General features: G+C 36.2%; 1 protein-coding gene across 15 annotated transcripts in view; it reads left to right on the forward strand.

Moving 5' to 3' along the window:
- Nucleotides 1–27,126, forward strand: part of ANK2 (ankyrin 2) — a 175,876-nt gene that overhangs the window by 111,319 nt on the left and 37,431 nt on the right. For 10 of the 15 annotated variants that reach the window (XM_052683271.1, XM_052683273.1, XM_052683277.1 and 7 more), the window contains 6 exons: nt 5,190–5,334; nt 9,987–10,089; nt 10,686–10,789; nt 22,535–22,759; nt 25,733–25,887; nt 26,758–26,969. In XM_052683271.1, coding sequence (XP_052539231.1) covers nt 5,190–5,334; nt 9,987–10,089; nt 10,686–10,789; nt 22,535–22,759; nt 25,733–25,887; nt 26,758–26,969 — 944 coding nt within the window. Of the gene's footprint in view, nt 1–5,189; nt 5,335–9,986; nt 10,090–10,685; nt 10,790–14,319; nt 14,362–15,230; nt 15,267–22,534; nt 22,760–24,451; nt 24,551–25,732; nt 25,888–26,757; nt 26,970–27,126 lie in introns of all 15 variants that reach the window. The other 5 variants (XM_052683282.1, XM_052683269.1, XM_052683272.1 and 2 more) reach the window with 2 other exon arrangements.

Consider the following 27,126-nt stretch of genomic DNA (forward strand, 5'->3'; position numbering starts at 1 on the left):
TTTTGTTTATTTTGTGAGAAACCATTCCAAAGGAATTCTTATACAGAAGTTATCTTTTGCAATTCACTTGAATTGCAGAACACTGTAGGAGCAACCTTTGTTGCTGCTTCCCAAAAAGGGTTGGTGCTGTAGCTGTATAGCTAGAATGGTGTGGTAGACTTAAAACTGCTTACTTGATCAAACATTTGTGTAGTTCCCTGATGACAGTAGGTAGCATAATTTGGGGGAAGGGGAATCTCTTCATTTTTAGAAATATTAATCAAGCATTTTTTCAATCCAGCTAATGCTGACTTACCAAGCTAGGGGTTGAATGTGGCTGCATGCCCCAAAGCTGTCTCTTTAAAGTTGTCTCTTTAATGTTAGTTTGCACTTAAAGAAAAATTTTGTTTAAAGATTGCAAAGTGTTTGCTGACGGTTTTTTAATTCAATCCGTTACTTATGTATGAAATAACCATTCCCTTTTCAGAACTGAGGAAAACCAGGAAGGTAAGGACAGGAATATCAGTATGAGCTTCCAGTTCAGGTGATTCAATAAAATTCTCTATGTTCAGCCAGACTGTCACTGAAGGAGCAGATCTGTGGTCTCAGCATGGAGCATGGAGCATGCTCTTAGTAGAGCATTACATGATTTATGATGCTCAACACTTGTGTTCAAGCATCAGAAATTATCAGCATCAAACTTTTTTTTCTTTCTCTCAATTATAGTAAGACAAATGCTTACTATTTGAGTGGCCATTTAGATGTTAAGGATCTGCTCAGGTGATTCCCTTTCTGCCAACAGACAGATGGAATGCAATGGATCTTAATTACTAATTTCTATATGTGGACATTACGGGTTAACAGTACACAGAAATAATATGTGATCTGCTTAAAAGTAACAGAAGATAAGAGCAATCATCTATTACTGCTGACTTGAGCATAAAGTTGATTGCTTGGGGTTTTTGTGAGCTGATTAGGTTTATTCAGTGCAGCTTTTGAAAACAGCTCCACTGTAACTCTGCCAGTGTTAGCAATAGAATTTACTCCTGCTCCCTGGTCTAAACAAATAGAAAAAGCCTTAAGGCGGCTGCATTTTGAAAGGGCTGGTGGAAGAAAGATTCCCATTCATTCTGGGTCTGGTTTTTTGTATGCCTACCTGCCTAACTGAGCAGTCAATGGATACATGCAGTGCTGATTGCTTCTCAGAGGGCGCATTTCATGCTTCCTGCTTCATGGTTGTGTGAGGCTCCACTCAAGTGGCATGAAGGTCAGCAGTACGGTGATGCGATTGCTGCTTTTAAATTCAGCTTCTGTGGCAACTGTGTCTTTAAGGTTCAATGTCTTTTGGGTTGATGAGAAACAAAAGCAGTTTTTTGGGAGTGCATTTCCAGCACAAAACACAGTGGAGTGGAAAACTCCCCACCTCATGATTGCACATCATGATGCAGAACTGTGTTGGGATTTCTGGTCAGGTCAACTGCGTGATGTTGCTGCTGACATAATAGCTCCTGCTGTGAGACAGTTTGTTTGCTGAGGTACAACACTGAATCACTGGCTTCAGTTTTTCTGAACCTGTGTGAGAATGAACAGCTCTACACTCTGGTATATGTGCCTTCATGAGCCCTAGAAGCTCTGTGCTCACCTCTGCTTGAAGTAGTTATGCCTTTGGTTGGCTTGATCATGGCAAATATAAATTTAAGACTAAAAGGTTGCTGCTAGCAACCATTAATATAGCTTTCACTTGCCCAGTTTTAGTTTCTGAATTAGGTTTTCCTGGAATTAAGCATAATAGTATTTAAGTCTTAAAGTTTATTGAATTTTTCTGTTCTGATTCTCAGATTTGCTCTCTTCTTTTACCTCTGTACCTAGTTTTCTTCTCCTTTTTCCTGTCTTCACTTTCGAAGCTGATCAGGACCTCACCGAAATGTTCAGCACTGTTTTCCTGTTCCAAATCTCCTTCTCCTCTTATTTTTCCTAGAAATAAGTCTGGAACCTTATGGACAACTTATCTCTGTGATCCCTTTTCTGTGCAACCTGATACCTGCCAATCCTACCCTTTTTTTCCATGTTCATTCTCTAAATGATCTCTCTCCTTCCTGATTCTTTTTTTCTTGCCCTTCTAAGAAGAAAGCATTCTGCATGTTGCAAACACCTACAGCATGCATGAGTTTGGGGGAATCTTGCATATTATTCCAAGGCATTGGCTTGACCACTGAAAACAGATTAGTGGGTGAACTGAATCATTGGTGAGAGTGCACTGGGCCATGACATGTTGTATGTTACAGAAAAGCTACCCAACATACTGAGAGTTATTTGCATTCTGCAAAATAAGAATAATAGCAGCAGCAAGTACAGGAAGGAACTCAAATATTTCCCACTTCTTGTTTAAGTATTAAATATACATAGCTTCCTAGTTAAGCAGACTTTTTGTTTGACTTTCTGTTATTCCAGTGTTTCTTCCCAGTAGAATCCCTGTGGTTTTTTTAGAAGAATCCAGCCAATTGGTAATTCCTTCTTTCTTCCTTCTATATCTGCTCTAGAGAAGATGACATTACTCAGAAAAGCAGATTTTGACAAAATCTTTAGATATAGCTGGGAGATGAGCAGTGGCATTGACGAGGCTGAGGGTGAACATGAATTCTTTAACTGAGACATGGTGCAATTAGGTGTTTTGTAGACTGTTTTCCCATCAGGTAAGCCCCTAAAAAGTCTGTTGGTATCACTGAGGAAAGGAAGGTATTTTTTCAAGTAAATAGAAGATAAATCACTAATTGTGTAATTCATTGAACCTGTAAGTTCATAGACTGCCACTGGAAGTCATGGAAGATCGATGTACTCTGTTTCATGAACTGCTTAGTAAGTAAGACTGTCATTAATTTAGTGGAGAATGTGAGTGAAGCATTGCTAGCATGATTACACAGGGTAACTTCTTGTACTGATACAAAACTAAGAGGTAGTAAAAATTGCTAAATAAAGAAATTCACGGTCAGCTGAGTATATGATTTTTTCTCAGCAGATAACAGCTGTATGTTTTTATACAAATTACAGGAGAATGAATTGACTGAGGTTAAGGAGTATAGCTGTGTGAGATATTTTTATGACAACAGTGTTAATGGTAAGATGAATGAGTGCTACTTACATAGACTTAATTTACTTTGCGTATATGCAATTGTCCTGCAGACAAGCCATGAAGACACTCAGGTACCCATAGTTGTATGAGAAGGTATATTGCTGCACAACCATTTATACTTAAATGTGTATCTGTGTATGTGTATCTTGATATCTGTGTATCTTAAGTTTAAGTAAAGATGAAAGCACAGGGCTTAGTGGGGAGTGATGGATAAAATATTCTGAAGACATTCTGAGATATTCATCTACATCTTTACTACTGTTTGCAGACGTTCACATCACACAAAACAGCTAGTGTTGCTTAGACTTATTACTGATTACTCTTTGATGAGAGGCCAAAGCTGAAATAAGAGATGAGATATGTGTTTTTTTTTTCCTGAGGATGTGTGATCAAAGTGATGAAGACTTCATTTCTATTATAGATGGAATGTCTGCTGTGATTATTAGAATCTAGTTTATATGAAATCTAACTTGAAACTCCATTTATTATTTATTTGGTTAATGTAATTGCCTTAATATCTTCCAAGTTTTCCCTAAGCTCTATGCTTTATAACGTGACATTACTAGGACATAGGAGGTATCATCTGTTAGAAGAGGGTGAACATGCAATAATTAAATTGGGGGTTGGACTCGATGATCTCTAGAAGTCCCTTCCAACCCCTACAATTCTGTGATTCTGTGAAATGCACTTTATGGTTTTCTATGAAACAGTGTCCAGATTCTCCCTGTTAATGTGGATAGATGGAATTTTCAAGAGCTTGTTCTTGTTATATTGACAAGATTTAAAACTCACTTTTACATGTAATATTTGTGTACACAACAAAAAAATTTCTAAAACCTCAAATGTTAGTTGGTTTTAGGTGAAAAAAATTTAAGTGATTTATTTGTCAGCCGAAGCATCAAGCTAGAAAAACTAGCTTGATTTGTTTCAAAAAATAAATATTGAGATGTCTTCCCTTAGAAGAGAGCACCATTCATAGAGTTTGTGATGCTAATAATGTTTTGCAGGGGAAAAAAAAAGACCCTCTACCAGAAATAGCTGCAGTAACTTTTTTTTTCCCCCCCCAGTTTTACTTTATTATGTCTTTAAATCTTATGATTAGCAGTAGTCCTGATGCCCAAGTGAATGCTTTCTGAAACAGCATTAATACCTCTTCCCTAACCCTTACAATCCTTTGGGATTCTGTGTGTATCAGGGTGAATTATTGGCTGAGATGTGTAGCCTCTGAATATAGCTCCTATATTATGACAGTTACAGACCTCTTCACATAACTAGAGAAGAACTTCAGGTTCTCAGTGTTTTCCTATGCAGCTAAGCAAATGAGAAAACCTGAATGTATTGATGGCTTAGGGTTGTGTTGTGTGGTTCTGTGGGCCACATGAAACCAGTGGCAGACTCACACTAAGCCTTGTGAAAGTGGCTGCAATAAATATATCTCCAGGAAGAAACTGCAGAGGGAAACCATGTTGCAAATGGAAATGAAAAGTAAACATCTACACGCTGTTTGTCAGTTCAGAACATAATGTTTATCTGCCAGCAAAAGCTAACAGTGACTTCACATAGACAAAATTTCCTGGGGAAAATCATTTTGGGCCTGAAATTCAAGATACATGCAAAAAAGTTGCTATATCCAATAACCAATTATCATTTTAGGCATAGGTTCATTATGAATTACTTTTGGATAAATGATCAATAAAATCCATACATGTAAATTTACTTCCAGGTTCTGGTTATTGCCTTGTTTTAGAAATATTTTTGTGCTTAATGCACAAAAATAATAATAAGAAAAAAGAATAAAAGGGATGTAGAGGCTGTGCATTACAAAATAGCAAATATATTTGCCCCTTGCCAGTATGTGCAACAAATGCAGAGTAAGTGTGATTGTTTTTTCAACTTTATTTTGAATTTTTTTTAATCTTGCTTGATGTGCCAGCTTCATTAAATACATTAATTGCTTGTGGTTTGCAGTGTTTCTTGACTGGAAAATGCCTTTGTTTTAATTGTGCCATCCAGCTATTAGATTCCAATGTGTAAACAAAATTAAATGCTTACCTCTGTCCCTTCTGTGTTTGATTTAAAGGTGATGATACAATGACAGGAGATGGAGGAGAGTACCTTAGGCCAGAAGATCTCAAAGAACTAGGAGATGACTCTTTACCAAGCAGCCAGTTCTTAGATGGCATGAACTACCTGAGGTACAGCTTGGAAGGAGGGCGGTCTGACAGGTATTTGCCTGGATACGTATCCTCTCTCTTGGTATGAGTGTTTGAAATCTATTCCTCAGTTCTTTAACTCAAGGGAGACAAGGGACGATGCACTTAACATTTCTTTACTAAGTATGTCGAGGTATCAGTTGACACTTTGTAAGGAGAAGACATGGTCAGGAGAAAATTTCCTAACCAGTCAAGAAATTAACATATCTGGTACTGATACTGTATTCAGAATCTAGTGAATAATTTGTTTCTGACTCTTATTTGGTTCTTGAAAAAATGTGGCTTGCTTTATTGTCTTTGTGGCCCAGCAAAGGAAGAAGTCTTGTCTTGGAAAGGACTCATAAATCATCTTAATCTTCTCTTTACATGAGTCAGGGATTGTGTGGGAAGGTGAACAGTGTGTGTTAGTGTTAGGTGAGCTGACTTTCTTTTGAGTATTTTGTGGGAATTGACAATGTTCACTACAAAATAATTTAAAAAAATGAGGTCTTGGCAACAGAAATAATTTGTAGCCAACATTTTCCAGCCTTGACTGTTACGCTGGCAACATTTCTGAAGCTCAGTGAAGTCAGTAGGATCCATTCTGTTTACTTCAGTAGGCTGTGAATTGCTGCTGGAACAAAAGATGTCAGGAAACAGTTCAGTTTGCTTCACAGCATGCGTACACCCCTCATCAGTGAGGTCTTTTAAACTTGCAGCCTTTGTTGGTATTTAGACAGCTTCCATGAATCCACTGAAAACAAAGTGACTATTGCTTTTCAAGTTTCAGATGATGTTTATGAACTGCATCAGAATGCTTAAAAATCAAAACCTTTTATGATGCTTTTTCAATGGTAAAAATGTTTTTGTGAGTTTTTATTTTTGTTGCTGTTTTTGTTTTTTAGGAGGTTGTATGAAATGATTGTGCAGCCAAATGTTAAGCCGGTTTCTGCAACCATTTACAACAGTTTAACTTTCAATAAGCTGTCAGTGGATTTCAGTAGATTTTCACAAGCATATAATTGTTGTGTTCTATTTAGAATTGAATGAAAATGATTTCACATTATTTATCATGCATGGTTATTTTCAAATGAAGCAAAATGATAGAGAAAGTGTGAAAAGAAGTGCATCTTTCTGACTCCATGTTGTCATTCTCTGTCTCTATCAGGTTACTGATTGTAAGAATTTTCAGACACTACTTAAATTGTTTTGTTGTAGTTGTTTTTTTTTTTCCTTGTAATTTTCATTGCATTACACCGACTTTGTTTTTTAAAGAAGTTCAGCAAAGCAAAATAGTACTAGCAGCTTCTACTCATATAATCTTGTGCATTAACAATTTGATTTAAAAACATATTATTTTCTTTTGTAACCATCTTCCCTGTTTGTTTTATTTCTCTCTCCCCTTCATTCTTTTTCATATGCTTACATAGCACCATGCCCAGGTAGGTATTACACAGCATGAAAACGTGTCTTTCTATCCTTTCATGGCACTTGTCTCTCTTCATTCATTTTGAAGGCCTGCTCTGTGCTGGAATGTTAATCTTGAGAACCAAATGAATGATGTTGCTGTTGCAGATGGTTGTCGTCTCAAATGAGTATGATGTGCATAGGTGAATACAGATACAACAGTACGTTCAGTAGGACAGTAGAAAGGTCATGGTATGACATAGCTACTGTATCACAGAAACTCCCCTCTAATAAGAATCAGGGAAGCTGCACAAGATCACAACAGCTGGAAATTTTCCTCTCATCATGCTCTGTGAAAGTTAGCTGTTTCCATTTTCTATGTGGAAGAACAGTGGTAGAATAAAAAAAGTAAATAGAATGGGCTACATAAGTTGGATTCCCTCTTTGGATATGGAGGGCAACAACCATTTAAGGCCATATGAGTTAATCAGTATTTGAATATACTCCTTTTCAGTGTAGATGCCTTCCACCTTTTGTCCATGATATCTATGAGGAAACTCTTCAGTCTGTAATAGTGAGGTATTTCCAAGGCTGATTTATACTGTTTTTCAATGACACCAGGTTATTTTCCCAGGTTTCTGGAACACTATACACTTGTCACAGCGATAGATACACTCAGCTGGACTAGAGATTACTGGAGGTATCTGTCTAGATGAACAAGTGGATGGGCAAGTAGTGCAGTGTGGTCTTCTAATTATCCAGACTAGAAAGTTGGCTAGAGTGTACTGCTTTCCTTTTCTGGATACAATCTGGGGTTCATTCAGGGCTTAGGAGAGGTGAATGATACATGCCTGCACATACCTTAACACAGGCAAGGCATGCGGTAAAATCTTTGTTGGGTTGTTGGGTTTCACAGTTCACTTGCTGTGGCTGAGGAGAGTGCTTCTGTGTGATTACACTACACTTCCTTAACTGGACTGACATTTCAGACAGTGTCTTTGTAGATCTCAGAATCACAGACTTCAAACAAACTACTCTTTGTTCTTCCTTCAGCTGGTGCGGCGCACAGAAGAGGGGCAGTGTTGTCTGAACACTACTTTTGAAATAAACAGTAGAAATTAATAGTAGAAAATTAAAATTAATTTATTGCAGACCTCAGTCATGTTTGTGCATACCTTCTCTTTTGATGAAGTCCATGCCTCAGAAGTATTGGGTGTTTACTGGAGGTAACATGCATTACGTACTGGAAATGTACTAGGCTGCTTGTAGTGGTAGTAGAAGTAATGTCAGGCACTTATAGAACATGGACAAAATCACCATACAGATGATCTATCAATTCTAGTACATATTTCCTTTGATTAATATTACACATTATATTAACTGAGTGGCAGAACCTACAGTTTGGCTGGTGAACTTCTTTCCAGCATTGCATGGCACAGCAAAGCAATTCTGAAATTGTCAAGTGTTGAAGTGGAAAAAGTCAAATGTTGGCAAATGGGGTCTGCTACTGGAGCTTATTTTCCACCCAAAGAACAAATGTTCATTGAAGTACTGTTATTATGAGTAAGCAGCATGTACTCTGCCTACCTAGTTCACACTAAAATGTTTAACTAAAATATCCTTCTGTCAAGAGTCCCTTTCACATTGTATTTTTCTGGAATGATTTTGTGCAGACAGGGTGAACTACTTATAATCAAAATAATTTTTGTCTTAATGAAATCAGAATTATATTCCAGAAATGCACGATCCCAGAAATATTCCAAATATCAGCCTAACCTGTCTTACTTCTTTTACTTGTCTGGGGGAAAGACATTACATGACATGTAAAAGACATTACTTGATGATGGGCATTTTGTTTTTCTCAAGACTTTTCTAAGGTTGATATTTGTGTAATGCTTATCTGTTTTTCAGTATTGTATAGTCCATCTGTTATGCTAAGTAGGCCATTGGTGTCTGCCAGTCATAATAGAGTCGATCATTCTACAGGGTTAGGTATTTGTAATAAAAATAGGATTATCATTTTCTTCTAAAAAGGATTAAAGAAGGTGTGTGTGGGGGAATGAAGTTAGCTATTATTCCAAAAGGCTGATTGGTCTGAACCAGATGGTAAAACCTGATTTCTGACATGATCTGCATTTAAGTACTTAAATATCATGTCCACAATGTAATTGAGATATTGTTATTGCTAACGGATGAAAATTAATTATCCTGCCATTAATTATCCCATTAATAAATGCCTGCTGTACTGATCCAGGGCATTAGTCATTATGAGTAGTACTCATGGATGTATAAGCCATGAAAAAAAGGCTACTTCCTTTAGTTACATGTACTGTATTCATCAGAGTACAGAACAATATCACAAAGTGCACGTACATCATCTAAAGATGATGGATCCACTCTTAAAAGTCACTTTTAGATGCTCCTGCTAGTGAATGCATATAGAACACCAAGCTAGTGGTATATGATAGCAGAAACTCCATTTACCTCAATATTTCTTTCTGTGGTGTGTTATTTGTCTTGTTGGCTTTTTGCTGGTGAATACTGCAGTTAAATTCTGAACCAGTGCTTGGAAGCAGCTTATTTACTGCCTTGCATCCCTTATTGCTACAGCAACCAGTTTTCTGTGGAGCTGTATGTACTTAATGAGAAAACAGTGCTTACATTCAGATTGCCTCTAAAGATGCTGTTGGCATACAGAGGAAGAATTTGTCTTATGCAGAAGCTTGTGGCTGGCCACAATTCACCTTGCTGTGTGTACCTTCCAGGGGACAATATCAAGCTTTACTCATTTAAAATTTTAATGGGGTTAGAGTAGATCATAACTAAGCTCTAGAAAGTATCATTTCAGATTTTCTTTGGATTTAGCATTCTGTTTTTCTTGCAGTATGTAGCAGAAGAGAGAACGCTTCCAAAGAGCCTTATTTAAAAGGAATTTGTATTTCTTTTAATTAAGGAAATAATCATGCCACAAAGCCAAGTATAAAGCATTTGTGAATATAAAGTAAACTGTAAATCACCTAGATTAATCTCTAGGTTCTGCATTCGAAATGAATAAAAGTCAGTCAGAATGCTCTGTGGCCTCTGGTCAGAAAAACAGCTTAACAGATTTGTAAAGCTCTATTTTTCCCCTCTCATGACTACTATATACTCCCCCTGGAAGCTGCATCATATTGCTAATTGCACGCTTTTTTTCATTCTCCCACTTTATCTATCATCACACCTTTGCAACATCATCTGTACTGCTGATCTATTGCTATGGCATCCTACCAACCTACCAGCCTGCGATCCTTCAGTTCAGACAGGTCTCACACACTGAGCCATGCCTCCTATCTGAGGGACAGTGCCATGATTGACGACACTGTTGTAATCCCTAGCCAGCAGGTAAGCACATTCTCTTAACTTCACACTTTGTTTGGGCAAATATGGAAATACACAAAAATTACTGTTTAAATTGTACAGAGAACATACAGTGTGTGCTGCTTTATCTTTTGTAATATAAACCTCTTTAATTGCAGTTGATACTTAATGTCATATTATACTATGCAATATGAAGCTCTATTCCAAAATAAATGACTATGCTGTATGAATATAGGACAAAGACAATGATGTTCTCCATTTTACCCCACTAATAGCCATTGGGCCCAAGAGTTGAGTGATCTGATAACTCAAAGCCACTGTCCTCAAATGTACTATCCTGAAGCATACCTTAAGTTAAGAAAAAATTATTTAGGAAATGCCACTTTGATAAATCACAGTGTTTATTTCAGTGGGACCACTAACAGAAATGATTACTTTGGGCAAGTGTAAAATTTTATAGTAAGGGGTTTCTAATATCATTTTGCTACTATAGTTTGTTTACTTCTGAAAAAAATTCAAGCACTGCAAGTAGTACTATGCAAAATGCATCTTCTTATTGTTTCATTGGTGTTAATTGTAGTAAAAACCAACAAACAACACATTTTTTTTGGTTTACCAAGGTAACTACTCTGGCCAAAGAAGCAGAAAGGAATTCATATCGCTTAAGCTGGGGGCCTGAAAACTTGGATAATGTGGCTCTTTCTTCCAGCCCCATTCATTCAGGGTAAGTGTATCAATTAGTATTGTCTTAAAATTAAAAAAATAAAAAATAAAAAGAGAAAGAAAGAAAGGGAAAAAGAAACAGAATACTTGCAATGGCAGTAGTTTTAACAGATTCTTAACTAAGAGGTTTTTTTGTTTGTTTTTTGTTTGTTTGTTTGTTTGTTTTTAATTCATCCTCTCCTAGAGAAGTCATTGAATTGTTACAATCACTTAAGTTCTGGCAACTCTGAATACCAAGACTACCTACCCACTGAAATCACTGAAATCTGCAGGTTAGGTTTCTGTCAAGTTCCAGAGGAATAAGATAATTGTCACATACACATGTGCATCTGTGTGAGTTTTATGGGAAAAAGTCATTTTTAGAGTTAGTAATAACTGAAGCCACAGGGCTCATCAGTCTTGGTGGCAAAGTACTTTCTGTGCTAATTAAGTATGTAAACACAAACTCTAGTGCTTGTCAGAATTATTAATTAAAAACAAAACAAAACAACAACAACAAAAACATAGAGGACTTTAAAGTACACAAAGTGTGTAATAGACAAACACAATAAACATTACATGGTTTACATATATTTGGCCACTGTATACATATGTTTTCACAACTGACTTTCTCTAAGCATTTGTCTTTCAGCTAAAACCATTGAAATATAGTAAGACAGGTCAAAATGTTGGCCCAGTCAAACTCGTACTAATAAAGCTTATCATGGTTGGCTTCAAAATCTGTGCATGCATTTAAGTTCTCTTGCTTACTGTGTTTGGAGTAATTTTATTCTTTACACTGAGTTTGATACTTGTGCCAAGAAATTTGATGAGATGTGCAGATGAGTTAGTAACAACATGCAATACAAAAATATTTCTGTGGAGCTATGTAATATGCAGAATGGCTGGAATTCACAAAATGAAAGATTTTTTGTTAATCTCAAATTAGTTTGCATTAATATCAAATTAGTTTGCAGTCCATATCTTTCAAAGATAATACTAGAGTCCCATCTGAATAGCAGGCAGTTCTGGGCTAGAAGAGGAACAATGTTGTCATAACTGAGAGTGCAAATTGACTGATCTATGGCATATATGAGGAGTTTGTTAGCTGGTAGTAGGTTATTTGGATGTAGCCAGTGTTGTTTGGATATGCTTTTTGAGCTCCATAACTAACAAATGAAATGACTATGCTTAACTTGTACAGTGTACATGTTATTATCAATGCTGAGATATAAGCTTTAAAATTGGTTTTGTGTTTATTCTAACTCTAAATGGTTTACAGCCTTTTTCCAAAGGATGTATTTCTTTTCAGTTACAGCAAGGTAGGTCTTTCTAGTGATTGCAGAGGATGAACTCTTTCGAGATGAGTAAAATTTATTTCATGATCAAAGAAAATGTTAGTGGTTTAGATCATTTTTTATGACAAGGATGCTGTTCTTAGGGTAAGAATATCTGATTTTAAGAGCAACAACTCTCTGCATTTTTGTATGCAACTGTGAAGTTCAGCACCACACAAATTATGTTTTTTTCATATATTTTCTAAATACTGTAATAAAGTAATCTATATTAACAATTACTCAGCCTTTGGAAAAGACTGTACAACACTTCATTTTTGTCTGACTTAGATTTATCAAAATTATCATGTTAGATTTATTCAAGGTACCATAAACTGCTGGGGTGCATCTTTTATATGAAAATAGATTGCCTACTGTAGTTATGCTTGTAAGACCCCTTTTAAAAAGTGAAACTATTGTAGAAGAATGGAGTGCATGATTGTTGCAGTCACTTAACTGGAAGAAAGCAGATCTATTTGTCATCTATATTCCTTCCATCACCTACACACTTTAGATACATACTATTATTGATAGGTTATTAGGAACGAGCAGTGTTGCTTATGTTTTGGGTACAAGCACTGAAGTAGTGCGTACCAGAAAAGAAACACTATATAAACATTGCTAATAGGTATAAGCAAGAGTATGCCCTTGCTTTTGCTCAAGACACTGGAAATGTATTGAATGTAGACCACATTTTTTATGAACTAACACATCAGCAAAGTATTGGACAAAGCTTTATTTGGCACAGATTATCTTTGTCTTGTGTTCTCTGCAATCTGAGAGAAAATTGATATTATTCTCTCCTTGCACTACTTCAGTGGTTAACTCCAAATTGCTGAGTTCTTACCAACCTCCTATTGTAGAGAAGTGTTTCTGTGGATTACAGTGTAATGTATCCAATCAAAAAGAACTACTCTCTGGGTATGAAAGCTCACAGGTGTATGTTTCAATTTTTGCATAACTAACCAAAGCTTCTCCTAGGTCTGATATTTCTGAGGGAGAAAAAGTTTCAACTATCCATTTAAAACTTAAATGTAACTGTTATTTCAGTATGCTGATGAGTTCATCAGTATGACATGAAAGACAAAATCCTTGGTCAGAGTCTTTGGCAGCTGTTTCAAAAACAGTAAAACAATTCTCTTATTAAATGTAACACTCTTGGTGCCCACTGTCTCAACATAAACATTTCCTAGTCATTTTTACACAGTTAACCACTTCTGAATAGTTTAATACGTTAGATTAAGGAAAATGTACAATTTTCTGCATTTAAACTTCCTTTTAGCAAATGAGATTTACTTCTGATAAAACTATCTGATTTTACAAATTCAGCAAAGGTAAGGATTTGTCTTCATACCAGGAAGATTGGATGCTGAATGTTCAATAAGGTGGCATTTTATCACTCCGCTGGTAATAAAAGGAGTGTTATGCATAATTTCCTGCTGAAGCATTATGGGAGACAGAACTAACACCTACATAAATGCAAATATGCTTCACAGTTTTAATTTGATACCTCACAGTATTCTACTGCGCAAGAGCACATAATATTTTCATTAATTTGGAAGGCAAAAAAAAATGCTGAACTGAATGGCTTCTTTTCACTTGCAGCATTTAGACATTTCTTGTCAGTCAGTATGGTATTCTTAGGTCTCTATCACACACAGTAGCTAAGTGTAAATGGTAAAGATAAGACTGAGTGTAAGATTTTTCAGGTATATGTAACGTGCAAAATTAAGTTGTTTTCATTCTTCAGTTCAGGTGATACAGTGAACAAGATCTCCCAGTTTAGTTCTGTAGATTAGATTCTAAGAATTTTCCTGGCTAATACATAAAGATACTGTACATAAGAAGAAAGGCAGATCTGTCATGCTGTCAGAATGTGGCAGTGGGAATGAGGAGCTTTGTGTTGATGTTGCGCTGATATTAGCTTGCTTCCATGTCCTGGAGCAAGATACACAATAGCACTAAATGTTTTCCAGCTCTTAATTTGCTTGCAATAAAATACCTGTTTTTATTTTCTTAATTTGATGAAGGAGTTGTTAACGTATTTGACTAATAGGTGTTTCAAGTGTATCAGTATTTATATCTGACAAAATTAAATAGCTGGGCTATTATTAAATTTACCTTTCTGGAAGTTTTTTCTTCCATCAATGAAAAAGGGAGAAAGACAAGGGAGTTGGTAGCTGGTACTGTGACAAATAATGTCAATTATCATTCTTAGCTGTCTGTCTGCAAAAAAGGAGACTGGATCCTTACTAACAAGGTAAACAAAATATATTTTGAGTGTTGTATTTTGAATCCATAATATTGTTTCCCCAATGTGACATTCATTTCCCAGAAATAGTTATGGAAACAGGACCTGGCAGCTACCAGCTGATAGTCATTTCTAAAATCTGAAAACCTAAATGATTTCAAATTGTATTCTAGCCTTATTCAGGAAGTCACAATAAAGTAAAATGGGGTTTATTTCATTAACAGAAAATCTCTGTCAATGGAAGAAAATACAATAGAGATACAGATGATAACAAGCAACATCAGAATACTAACTGACCGTATAACACATTACTAAGAGTCTAAACCGGTCAAACTGAAAGTTTAAAATTTGTCATCCTGTAGTGGAGAACAAAAGGAGGACAATAAACATGTTGAAAAGGAACAATAGATTACATACATAGGGAATTAAAAGAATAGAAAATCATGATTGCCTGTGTTATTAGAAACACTGCCTGGAAATAGTCTAGACACATACTTTTAATATATCGTGGTCCAAATTTAAATGTGTTCACAGACACCAACTATAGTCTGTTTCTGAAAGATTTACTCAGATTCTAACTTTACATTTTATGTATCTGACTTCCAGTTTGAGAATATATATAGAGAAAGCAGAGCATTTTAGCTTTACTACTGTTGTAGTAGTAATCATTTGTAACTAAGGATGTTTATGTAGCCTTACTTTTCATACCTCCTTCTACTTTCTCACCTGTAATGAATATGCATGCAGTATATATATTCATGTGTTTAATTTAGAAATCTGTTTCATTTTTTCCAGTATTTCAGTATTTTATTTAACTCATTTACTTTTCCTTTTCTTTTCTTTACTTTTTTGATGTTAAACCATCTATTCTGTTGCAGATGCTCTTCTCCATGTCTTGATCATGACAACAGCAGGTGAACTTCTGCATAATTTCTTTCTTTAACATGTTGCACCTCTCATCTGCCATATTTATCCTTCTCTCTTACCTCACTTCAGGCTGCTTTAGTGTTTTGATAGTGCACATTAGACACGAGGAAAAAAAAAACCCTCTCTGTCTATAACAGTTACACATGGACCTATTTCTCTTGGGACTGAGCATCCACTTTCTCTCATCTGCTGTTATACCCTATATGAGAAAATGCTGGGCACATTACAGGTCTGCTGCAAACAGCCTTGTCAAACTTCCTATGCATTTCTAATTTGTTTTAACCCTTGATTTAATTAACAGTAAGTTTTCTTTATCAATGATCTGGATGAATATTATTAAAAGAAAGGAAAAAAAAAAACCCACAAAAAATGCAAGGCAAACTGTAAATAGGTTTTAGTATCAAATTTCATTTCACAAAGTTAGCTTTTGCTTTTTCTCTTCACTGTATAAAGAATGTTGCAGAACCACTTCCTATGCCATATCTTCCAAATTATGCCACCCTGTTGGAACCAGTAGAATAGCAGTGCTGTATTTGAAAGAAATGAAATTGGACTCCATATTTTTAATTGTTCGTACCAAGTGCATTTTCTGTGTCAAGCAGTGATTTTATCACTGACACATCACTTCCTGCACGGAGACCTGAAGTGGTAATTTCCCATTATGTTCACTTAGCAAACAAGTTGTTTACTGACAGAAAATTTCATCTCCTTTAACATAATCATGGAAAAAGCGTAAGATTTCAAAAATATTCAGCTATGCAAAATTAAGTGGCTAAATAAAATCCCAAACTACAGAACCATGTTTTTAGGTGATGTCATTCAATCTCTCCAGAGCTGACAAATGCAGCAAAGAGAAAGAGTTATTACTTCTAGTGGTTTCTTGTGTAGAATCATGTTTTTTGTCCTCCTCAAATGTGTATTTTGCCTTGTTTACACATGGCATAGCTGCAGCCTGATCAAAAGCACATGAGGTAGTCGATTAACTTGCTGTTGACTTCAGTGAGAGCTGGAGTGAGGCCTTTTCTCTTAGTTTCAGTTCTATGGGTTTCCTTCTCCAGCTGAACACTTTACAATGGCTGAAGCACCCTGATGTCTGTTTCTGCTTCTTCTCACTGCGACTTACACTGAATGCTGCTATCTCCTTGTTTCCCACTGTCTTTGATAAAGTTAACATACACGTGAAAGTTCTCAAATGTGCCTACAATAGATGTGCTCCAGTTGTAGCTTTTTGACTGTATCTTGCTACCTGATGAGAGCATGTATGCCTGCTTAGTTAGTTTAAAGGATAATCATATCTGAACTGAGCATATGAAAATGGTATATTGAGTTTGCCTATACTGATTTTGTGTGTATTAGAAGTGCTGCCTGTCCTAGAAAGATACTTCATATTGCTAGATTTGCATGGCTCTTCAAATGATTCTGCAGAGTGAAAAGTGTGTTGAGTGCCGCCAACACGCTTGCATTTACGGCTACCTAGAAGCGTGACTCTTCTGCAAAGCTGTTTACATAAGTGGTTCTTTAAAAACCACACAGTATCTGTCTTCTCTCACCCTAGTGTTGACATATCCATCTTTTGTTTGTAATCTTCTATCCCTTAAATGAGCATAGATACAAAATAAGATTGCGCTAATTCCATATGAATAAAAATGGGAGAGGGAATAATGACACAGGATGGGATGTGAAATACAAAAATTTACGCATTATTGGAAATCACAGTAATTTTTGTCAGTATGAGGTGGATAAATCCAATGCATAGATTGTGTTTTGTTCAAGTGGAGCCATCAGAAAACTCACTGATGTTTGCTTTGTTATAGAAGGCTTGAAAGATATAGGGGGCTTTTCCATATGTCCTTAACTAGCAGTATGACATATGCCAGGTGTATTTGCCAGGTTTAGTTGCTTTAGAATTAAAGGAAATTAACTGGTCTGTACTATTTATTAGTAGGTATAGCTAAATTAGAGGTGAATGGGTAATGCTTGATTAACTGCTAACCAGAAGATGTGTAGCATCACTTGCAGTCTATACTTTATTTCTTGAAGAGAATTGCTTTATTATTATTTTTCAAATCCTGATTTTTCCTTCATTCTCTTTAAAAGAGAGAAGGCAATATTTTTCCTCAAAGGTAATTTGTTTCACTGATTTGGCTATATAAAGCCCTAATATTTTCACTTCCACCTTGCTAAGTCACAGGAAAGCTCAGTATCAGTCCCATGTGCAAGACTGCGTAAATATCATGTTTGTATCACACATCATTTCTATCTCAACCTTTAAAGATGTCAGAAATGAAAACTTTGAGTAAGTCTGTCTTGACTTCAAGTACTGACAAAGCTCGTGTCATTTTTGCCTTGTTCTGACACACAGATTTTAACTTCTTCCACTTTAACCCTTAATTGGCTTTGATTTTGAATTATCACTTAGTTAAAATCCATTTTTTGCAATGAGTTGTCAAGATAATTCAAAGTTAATGCTTAAGAGGGATGCCTCCGCAGTATCTAGCTATCATGGGAAAGACATTTAAAATGTGCTCTAAAGTAGACTTTTTCTGATGAAGGTTACGTGACAATTTGTTCTATGGCTTGATCAATCAGTTCATTGATTTTGGCTGCCTTTTAAATGACTCACAGGAACATTTTCAACTGCCCAAATGTTTTTTGCTATTTATATTGTTTTCCATCTGCTCAGTTTTACCTCAGTTCTCCTTAACTGTATTAATCCCTGCTAATGTTTTCCTTCCTCTATTGTGCCATTTTAAGCCCTTCTGAAAATTGTAGCTATTGTATTTCTGTGGAGTTCCTGTAAGTTGTTGTTATTATCATTTTATCTTCTCTTTTATCTTCCCTTCTTCTAATTTTTAAAACTACAATAGATTATCATAGAAGCATACATCTGCCTAATTTTTCTCAGAATGCCATTTTCTTCTCCTTTTCTGGTGAAAGTCTGTAAGAGCTTTCTGATGCCCTTTAATCCTATTAACATTTTTTCTTTCTTTTATTTGTATTTTTATTCTGGGCTCTTCACAGCTATTTGTGTTTCATTTTAAGCACCCCTCTTATCTTCATTTTCTGTACATAGATGCTTGTACTTCTTTCTGCAGTTGGGCGATGAAGTAAAGTTTCGTGTTTAGTCCAAAGTAACTTTTTTTTGCAATGTCCAGCTCACATGACCAGAAGAAGTATATATGGTGTTAGGGTTTTTCGTACTCCAGTACTATTTATTGTTTTCTTTTTGACCTTAGAAACTTACAGTGATAAAGTACCACTAATTCCAGTGGTGGCTTAATATCTGCCAGTGTTCCTGCTGGTTTTGTTTCTTCTTTTGAGTAAGAATCTCTTCCTACCTTAGTCTTGCCACTTTACTTCTGGTAGAAGAAACATTAGGGAGAGAAGAAATAGCGAGGAAGGAGCAAATAATTAATCTGAATATTAATTTTTCTTTATATTAGTCATATATTTTTTTTCCACTCTCACATGTGTTTCAGAAAGTGTGTTTTATTAATATCATCCATAGTTTTGTATGAATATCTTTGATATTGATACACACAGTCCCTCAAAACAAAGACTTTCTAGTCCTGGAACAGTAACATCACAGTCCTGATGCCTTTCTATAGAGCAAGTAAATGGAAAAGGATGCTGCTATGATTCAGAAAATACTTTGTTATAAATTATTTTCTTAACTCTACTGCATATAAATATGCAAACCAATGTGGATTGTGCTAATTAAAAGGTTAAAATAAATTGGACTAAATAAATGGGTAAAAAAATGAGTTCAGCAAAAACTTAAGAAACAGGGTGGAAAGGCAAAAAAGAATATAATTCCACATTCTTGTCAGCTCTAGAAATCCTACAGCTGTATGCTGTCTTTTCAGACTCTTAAGATGTGGCTTGTTGAACTGGGAACTTTTTCCCCTTTGCTTGCTTTCTTTTGTACTGTGTTAATGCTATCTCTTCCTAGTTCCTCAAAATCAGTTTGCCTCAAATTTCACAGTGGTGAATAGCTGCTTTTTGTGTACTAGCTGTTGCATATTTTTTGTATAATAATTGGCACCATTCCTTCTCTGCTGTCTTCACACTAGGCTGTGTTTGCCTGAATTTGCTATATAGCCAGAAGCCATGGAACCCTTCAGAAATCTCCCATTTCATCTGGGGGTCTGTTTCAGAGATACAGTACAAATATATTTTTTTGCTATATACTGTGATGAACATTCCACATTTGCTAGATTTTATCTTGTTATTTGTTAAATATGTTAGATATTCTGTATGATAGAAACAGGTGCTTTTATAGTAAATAATATCTGACTTTTTTTCTCATCATCATTATTATCTTTGTGTCCTACTTTGAGAGACCTTTGCCCGTTCTTCCACTCTTTGAAGTGCTAGTTGCTTTCAATGGCAGATAACTGAGAGACCTTGCTCTGATGTGCTTTGGCTGCTAGACAAATTCAGTAAACTTAAACTGAAAGAAATAGTTGCAACTTTAATTAAAGACTGAACACACACAGCTATCGCTTTACATCTCAAGAGTGTACTAAAGAGAAATGCCATGTTTGATTTTTAGTTGGTCTGTATTATGAGTATTGCAGCGTGGGAACACAGGGTTATTACTGGAGGGGGGAATTAAATACCAGGCTCTTACCGATGTTTGAATTTAAAGACTACTCCTGATCCAGATTTTATGTTGGTCATACACTACATAGGGTAGTTATCTGGACTGTGTTATATGTGCTTTGTGAGAAAGCACTACTGATCCTGCACTCTGCTTGTCTTTAAGTAAGTCTGAGTGGTGCAGAGGAAAAGAAGCATCATACTATAAGGAACAGAAGCCATTACTATGGTCAGAAGTGAGATTATTAGATTCTTAGCTTTGGACCCTTCTCTTTTGTGTGTATGTATTCTTCTAGCAGTGAAGTGTTCTAGCAGCAGTGTTCTTGGCATTGCTGAGCCACAGGGAGATAAGTTGAAGTGGATATAAGACAGAGAGGTGAACTAACACTGGTATTTTCAGTGATGGACAGAAAAGGAAGATGATCCTGTTAATGTATGCCATCTTGAGTATTATGTCAATAATGACTAATAAATGAATCACAAACGCTGTATTCCTGACAGCTTACACAATCAAAAATGTGAATGCTTGTTTAATTCAGTAAGTGTACTCATCAGCTTCTGGTAATTAGGGGGGTAGTATTTCTGTTGCTCATAGTATTAGCACTGAAATGTGAATCTCTTCTTTGAGAACTCAGTGTTATTAAAGTATCCATTTTAATAGAGAATTGGAGCGATTCTCTGATACAATTCAAAACACTTTGATGACACCACTTCATACAGTTAAAGGAAAATTGCAATGCAAACTGCAGAGCATTATTGCAACAATTGAGCATTTAGTATCTGTTAAGCTCTTCTTTCATCTGTGCTTTAAAATGTATGAAGTATGTATTTTGTGAAGGAAACTCCCATTTTTTCTAAATTAATCCCCAGAGAATCAAAGCCATAAAATGTTTTCATTTTCTTTCTTTTCCCCCTTGTTAAAACCACAGAAACACCAACCTCTAAGGAATGAGATAATGGTTGTACTACCCAGACTTTTACACTTAACAAAACCTAGAGGTATATGAATGGCAGTAGAATAGGAGACTGCATGTGTGAGAAAGACTGGCATCCATGGTGCATGGTGTGCTTCTGACTGGCACTTGTGGCTCCTTCCCATCATCCATTTTTCTGACTTGCACGGTGTGTGTTGAGTGTTGTGTTTTTACAGCATGTGAAATTACTTGTAGCTGTGTGGATATTGAACGGATGCAATGTTTGTTGCACAGAATGGTCAAGGGGACAGTGGGAAAAATACCTGTATTTGTAACTCACACTATAAGGGCTTTTCTCTATTGCAGGTCCTTCAGTAGCATTTCTGCGACTCCCCCTGTGGTGATTCTATTTTAGTGTCTAGAAGTAGGCCTGATATCGTTCTGTCTCATCTACTCTAATTTTCACTTCCAGCAACCTGACATTCCCGTTCTGCATCAGGAATGATTCCAAGTCATGTACCAGTAAAAAAATTGAAGTAGTTCTATACTTTTCCCAGGAATTTCCCTAATCTTTGTAGCACATCTTTCAAAATCTGTCTCTTGGTTATATATGGAACTACAGGAAGTTCAGCCAGTAAGAAATTCCACAACATGTTTTTATCTCTCTTAAGAAAAAGATATAAGAATTTATCTTGTGCTACTGCCTGTAGCTATAAGGTTTCCACTGGGACATAGTATTGATGTGCAAAGTAGCACAAAAACACAAAAATCCATAAGTAAAACTCCTATATAATACCTGGCAGCCATTGTCAGCTCAACAAAATCCGAATTTGTCTTCAAGCGTTAATGACATGCTGTCAGTCCCATCCCCACTTCTGTTTGAAATTCATTCTTTAATGGCATGGAGGATTATTTCTTTAATAAATCAAGGATTTTGATTAGTTCTACATCTTATCCACCATTATTTTTTCATAATTTATTTTTATTTATTTATTAATTTATTCTTAACTTTTTTTAATAATCTCTTGCCACAGGGTAAGGAAAAAAAAATGAGGTCTCTAAACCTAGTGTTAAACAGTCACTTTTTTTTTTGTAGTGCTTTCTCCTACCTTAAAACATATCTTTCAACAATCTTATTATTAAGGGAAAAGTTCTTTCTTATAAGAGATTAAAATTAAAGAAATGAAGTTTTTGACATAAATCGGTGATAGCTTCAGTGATTTCTAAGAACTGCGTCCACACACTCTAGAATGAAATTTGATTTTTTTTTTAATCGGAGAATTTAATCTGAAAATCGTTCAGAACTTGCTTTAATAAATAAAATAAATTATTTTAAGATATACTAGTTTGTAAAATACGTACAAGAATGCCAATTTTGCATTATAGATGCTCACACGTACACAGTAGTGATATTTGCAATTACCTTTTTCCAATATATATAGACGTGTGTGCACTCCAACGCCCCAAAGCTCACACACATCTATCAGTGACTGCTGGTACTTCTACCAACAGCAGCAATGTAATGTAAGACTGTTTCAGTGGAGAACTCTTAGATGCTAGTTGTCAGTTTAAGTAATAAATGATCGTAGCATGCTTTAGCGCTTCACATGGGAGAAAGGCTTTTTCTAATCATGCGTTCCTAGAGAGAGAGCTGTATTTGTATTTGTTACGTATGCGAAACATAATCACAGGGCATGTTGATATGCTCTTGAATCTAATAATTTTTCCTGATTTTTCAGCTTCCTAGTTAGTTTCATGGTGGATGCTCGTGGGGGTGCCATGAGGGGCTGCAGACATAACGGACTGAGAATTATTATTCCTCCGCGGAAATGCACTGCTCCAACACGAGTGACCTGCCGCTTGGTGAAACGTCACAGACTGGCCACCATGCCTCCCATGGTGGAAGGGGAAGGCCTGGCCAGCCGCCTGATCGAAGTGGGACCATCTGGGGCCCAGTTTCTTGGGTAAGGGGTGCCATGTGGCCTAAAGGAAAACGTTCGGTATGTTTTCATGTTTGCAAGTTGCACTGAAATGGTTCCTCTTCCAAGATTTGAACAGAAAAAGATTATTCTGATATATGCTAACAGACTGCTTGTGTGAAATGCAAGTCTTCAGTTAGTTTTCAATGCACAAAGTTTTTTTAAGCCTTTTCCTTTGCAAACTGATTTTTTTAACCTCTTGCACTAAGGTTGAAATGCTTTCCTGGACTTAATTATTACTAAGTAAATGTTGTAATATTTTAGTGGGAAAATCTGTTTGCAGCCAGAAAAGGCTGTTCATAGTATATTTAAATATGTTCAAACTAACAAATAGTTAAATAATCTGCCTATTAGGTGTGAATAGCACAGCACTGATGTGAAGCCTGCTTCAAATACAACACAGGTTACAGCTGCATATCTGAGAAGCTTGTGTTGTGTTATCAGAAGTTTGGGCTATCAGGGAAGCACAGTACCTTCGATTTTTCTAGGTTTGAAATTGCTAAATTAAGTAGTAGGACAACCACAGAATTCCAGGTCATTTATTTCGTCCTATGCTGCAAAAACCATAGAAAGATCAGATTTGTGTCAGCTGCAGAACTTGTTTTAGCAATTTTCAGCTGAAAGCAGCAATTACCCATTTTTTTTTTTTTGTCTTACTAAATATTCTCCATGTCAGCTGTGGCGTCCAAGAGTGGATGACCGAAGGAACGGAACCCCTACTATTACAGTAAAAAACAACCTCATTCAGAAATTGAAAAAAGTGACCCTATAAACTGCAATGGTTTAAAGTCATCAAAATAAATCAGAGTCTTTAAAATGCTGTCGTAATAGGCAGCTATCAGAGCCACTATCATTGTTAATGATTTTTCTGAAATATTGAGATTAAGCAGAGAAAAAAAGTTGATTAGCAGTTTTTAACTGCCCACTGCTTTTATATGTAGTGTGAATGAAGAACAGACTAGAGGCATGTTTTGACCACTTCATTGCTGCTCTAATCTGATAAGAAAGCAAAAGCAGTTCTGGAGCACCTGAGAATTTAATATGAAGACCAAGCCAGCCATTTCTTTTCACAGCTAGGATACCTGTTAATATCACAAATAAACAAGTGTGCTAATGAGATGCTTTGTACCCCTTACTTGTTTCACTCTTTGGTCATTTTTTAAAAAGAAGCAGAACAAAATCTAAAGAGCAGAAGAAATATTGTGCTGTCACATTTAGTCTTCCCACACATAAAACAACCTTGAGTATCTCTCCTACCTTCTTTTTAATGGTTTTTCTGTCTAACGAGAATGTCTCATCTGAAAGATTGGGGTACAGCAGGGTGTTATTCTTTCTCAGAGCTTTCCCTGAAAGCATTTTCGTATATGTTGTACTGACAGCGAGATCAGGAAATGACTGTACTGACTGTAGAGATGCATTGCAAGATACAAATCCTGTTCCCATTGAGTTCACTGCAAAAATTCCCATTGTTTTCTTGGAGCAAGAAGAGATCCTAAACTAATTAAACACATTCTGCTGATTTTGATCACCGAATTGGCATCTCTAGGATGGAACCTTATTCAGTGTAGAGCCTAATTCCACTCTGTGGATCAGACAGTGGCACTGGCATTCTGGCAAAAAAAAATACATAAAGTTTATTTATGTTCTTTCTTTCACTGCTGCTTTGGATGTACTCAGTAAACTTCATCTGCCTACGGCTCCTCCCCCACTTAATGAGGGAGAAAGCTTGGTCAGCCGAATCCTTCAGCTGGGGCCTCCTGGGACCAAATTCCTTGGGTAGGAGAGACTTGAAACAAATTGATGGATGCTGACCTCCTCATTCTTCTCCTTTTGCAATATGATTTTTTTGTGTGTGTCATTGTGCACATGATATTGTCCCTTTCTATGATTTGAAATTTTGTATACCCAACCCTTAGTGGATCATTTTCGACCCTTGTGGTATGTGGTTTTGTTTTAGTGGTATGTTTGTATCTTTTTCTTAAAGCACTGTGGCCTTCATTTTTGTTTTGGCATGAGATCTTCCTAGTTATGTGCTTGATGTCTGTAGCAAAGCAACCTGGATTGTGACCAAGAAAAAGAATCTACTGTAAATTTAGGATTTTTTTTTTTTTTCAAGTACTAAGGAGTAAGATACATGTTAAATACCACCAGTATAATAGAACAGATGGCATTTGCTATGTATATGGTAACCTATGTGGGTACTCTAATTAGAGAACTGTATATACAAATATATTTATATTTTCTCTCTTATTTTCAAAAGTATGTATTTTTATGTGCTTATAAATATATTGTATGTACACATGTGTGTATATTTACTTGATACATATAAATATATATGCACACATATATTGATACCTATATTGACATCTGCTTGTAAGACAAGGCAAATTCTTATCTCCTGTTCATAAATAGAAACCTAGATTATCTTCTCAGACATCCTTTCTCTCTCCCAGAGTGCAAATCCAGAATAAACTCATTGGAACTTATAGAACAACTAAAGTAAAATTGACACAGGGCACAGTTGCCCACTGATTGCAATGAAGTTATTCTGATTTGCACTACTATAAGTGAGATCAGAATTTGTCCCACTGTTGATATGCATTACAGTAGATTCTCTTTGAAATGAAGTTGCACAGGTTAACCCAGACAGTAGTGACAACTAAAATGAGGATGAGTTTTGAACAAATTTGCAAAACAATTCTCAAATTTCTCTTTAAGCCAAATACCATTCACACTGTGGAAAGAGGTGAATGCACTTTTGAATCTGTCCTTCAGCATTTACTGGGTCCCTGTGAAAATCTAATGTGTGTTAGTGATGTTTAGTTTAGGATTATGCAAAAGTAGTCCAGAGAATGGGTAGAATTCCAGGTCACTTTGTAGCAGACTGAATAGAGTTGCTGTTAATCCTGTTTCTTCCTCTCTCCCGTGTGCATTTAATGCGCTGTGTTGCTGTGCCAGGCCTGTGATTGTGGAGATTCCCCATTTTGCTGCTCTGCGTGGGAAAGAGAGAGAACTGGTGATCCTGCGCAGTGAGAACGGGGACAGCTGGAAGGAACATTTTTGTGAATACACTGAGGATGAACTAAATGAAATCCTGAATGGGATGGATGAAGGTATCCAGTGCGATGCTTTTTTTTTTTTTCTTCTGCTCCTGCATTACTACATCTGTTACTTGGAACAATAACATTTTACCATCTTTTCTGTTTTGCACCTCGTGTTTTGTCTACTCTGAGAACTTTTGACATACACTCCAGATACTTTGCTATAGTCATACTGGAGTACAATCATTTTTTAGAACACTGCTAGCAGAAGCACTGCTTTTCTTGCATGGTCTACTGAAGTAGACTGAATCTACTCATCGTAAAGTTGAAAATAGATGTTAAAGTTATATATCTTCCTGCTTCTTTTCACAGTTTTAAACAAAAAGCTCCCATATCAAATATCTTTCCAAAACAAGGCAATTATCATACTAATCCTTTCCAAGCAGCTACAAGTGTGGGAGGAACTGTCACTCATGGGTACTCGTTTACTGAGAGAACAGAATGGACTGGGGTTGTCTAGGACCTGCAGATCCTAGAATTGAGATTTTGATGGATTTTTTTTTTTTAATAAAAATGAGCCAACTTGCATATTTAAAGGTTCACATATACTCTGATACTTCTTAGATTTAGAATTCTGTGTCCTTACTGCAAGTCCAAACTCTAGTGTAACATTAAGTGGAAAAGGTCTCTGACCAGTCCTCCTCTTAGCTTCTTTGCCTGCTAATTTGGAGCAAGCTATCAACATGTTATGAGTTTTAAACTTCATTCAGTTAGTTGTTGAATGTGTATATTCCTCTTTTGATTTCTCTATTTTAGCTGAGCTTAAAATGTTGAGATGTTTCATTTTACTTCTATAAGTACTAGTTAAACTGTGACAGCTGAGATCTTCTGTATTGCTTCTATGAAAACCTTGTTTCCTGACCATCTTCTCTTTTGCATCAGTACTTGACACACCAGAAGAGCTTGAGAAGAAACGTATCTGCCGCATCATCACTCGTGATTTCCCTCAGTACTTTGCAGTGGTGTCTCGAATCAAACAGGACAGCAACCTTATTGGACCTGAGGGGGGTGTGCTGAGCAGCACTGTTGTACCACAAGTGCAGGCAGTCTTCCCAGAAGGGGCTTTAACCAAACGAATTCGTGTTGGCCTCCAGGTACAATGAAACAATTAGAAGGATATATATGTTGGTTTTTTTTCAGGCTGTAAAGTCACCCATATACAGCTTATTGTATTGTATATTGTTGCCTACAATGTGCTTACTAAAATTCATTGCAAAAATCAAAGTTATAAAGGTTTGAGTATTCTAGTTA

This window comes from Tympanuchus pallidicinctus, unplaced genomic scaffold (genome assembly GCF_026119805.1).
Source record: "Tympanuchus pallidicinctus isolate F22 unplaced genomic scaffold, pur_lepc_1.0 scaffold2, whole genome shotgun sequence".
NCBI lineage: Eukaryota > Metazoa > Chordata > Aves > Galliformes > Phasianidae > Tympanuchus > Tympanuchus pallidicinctus.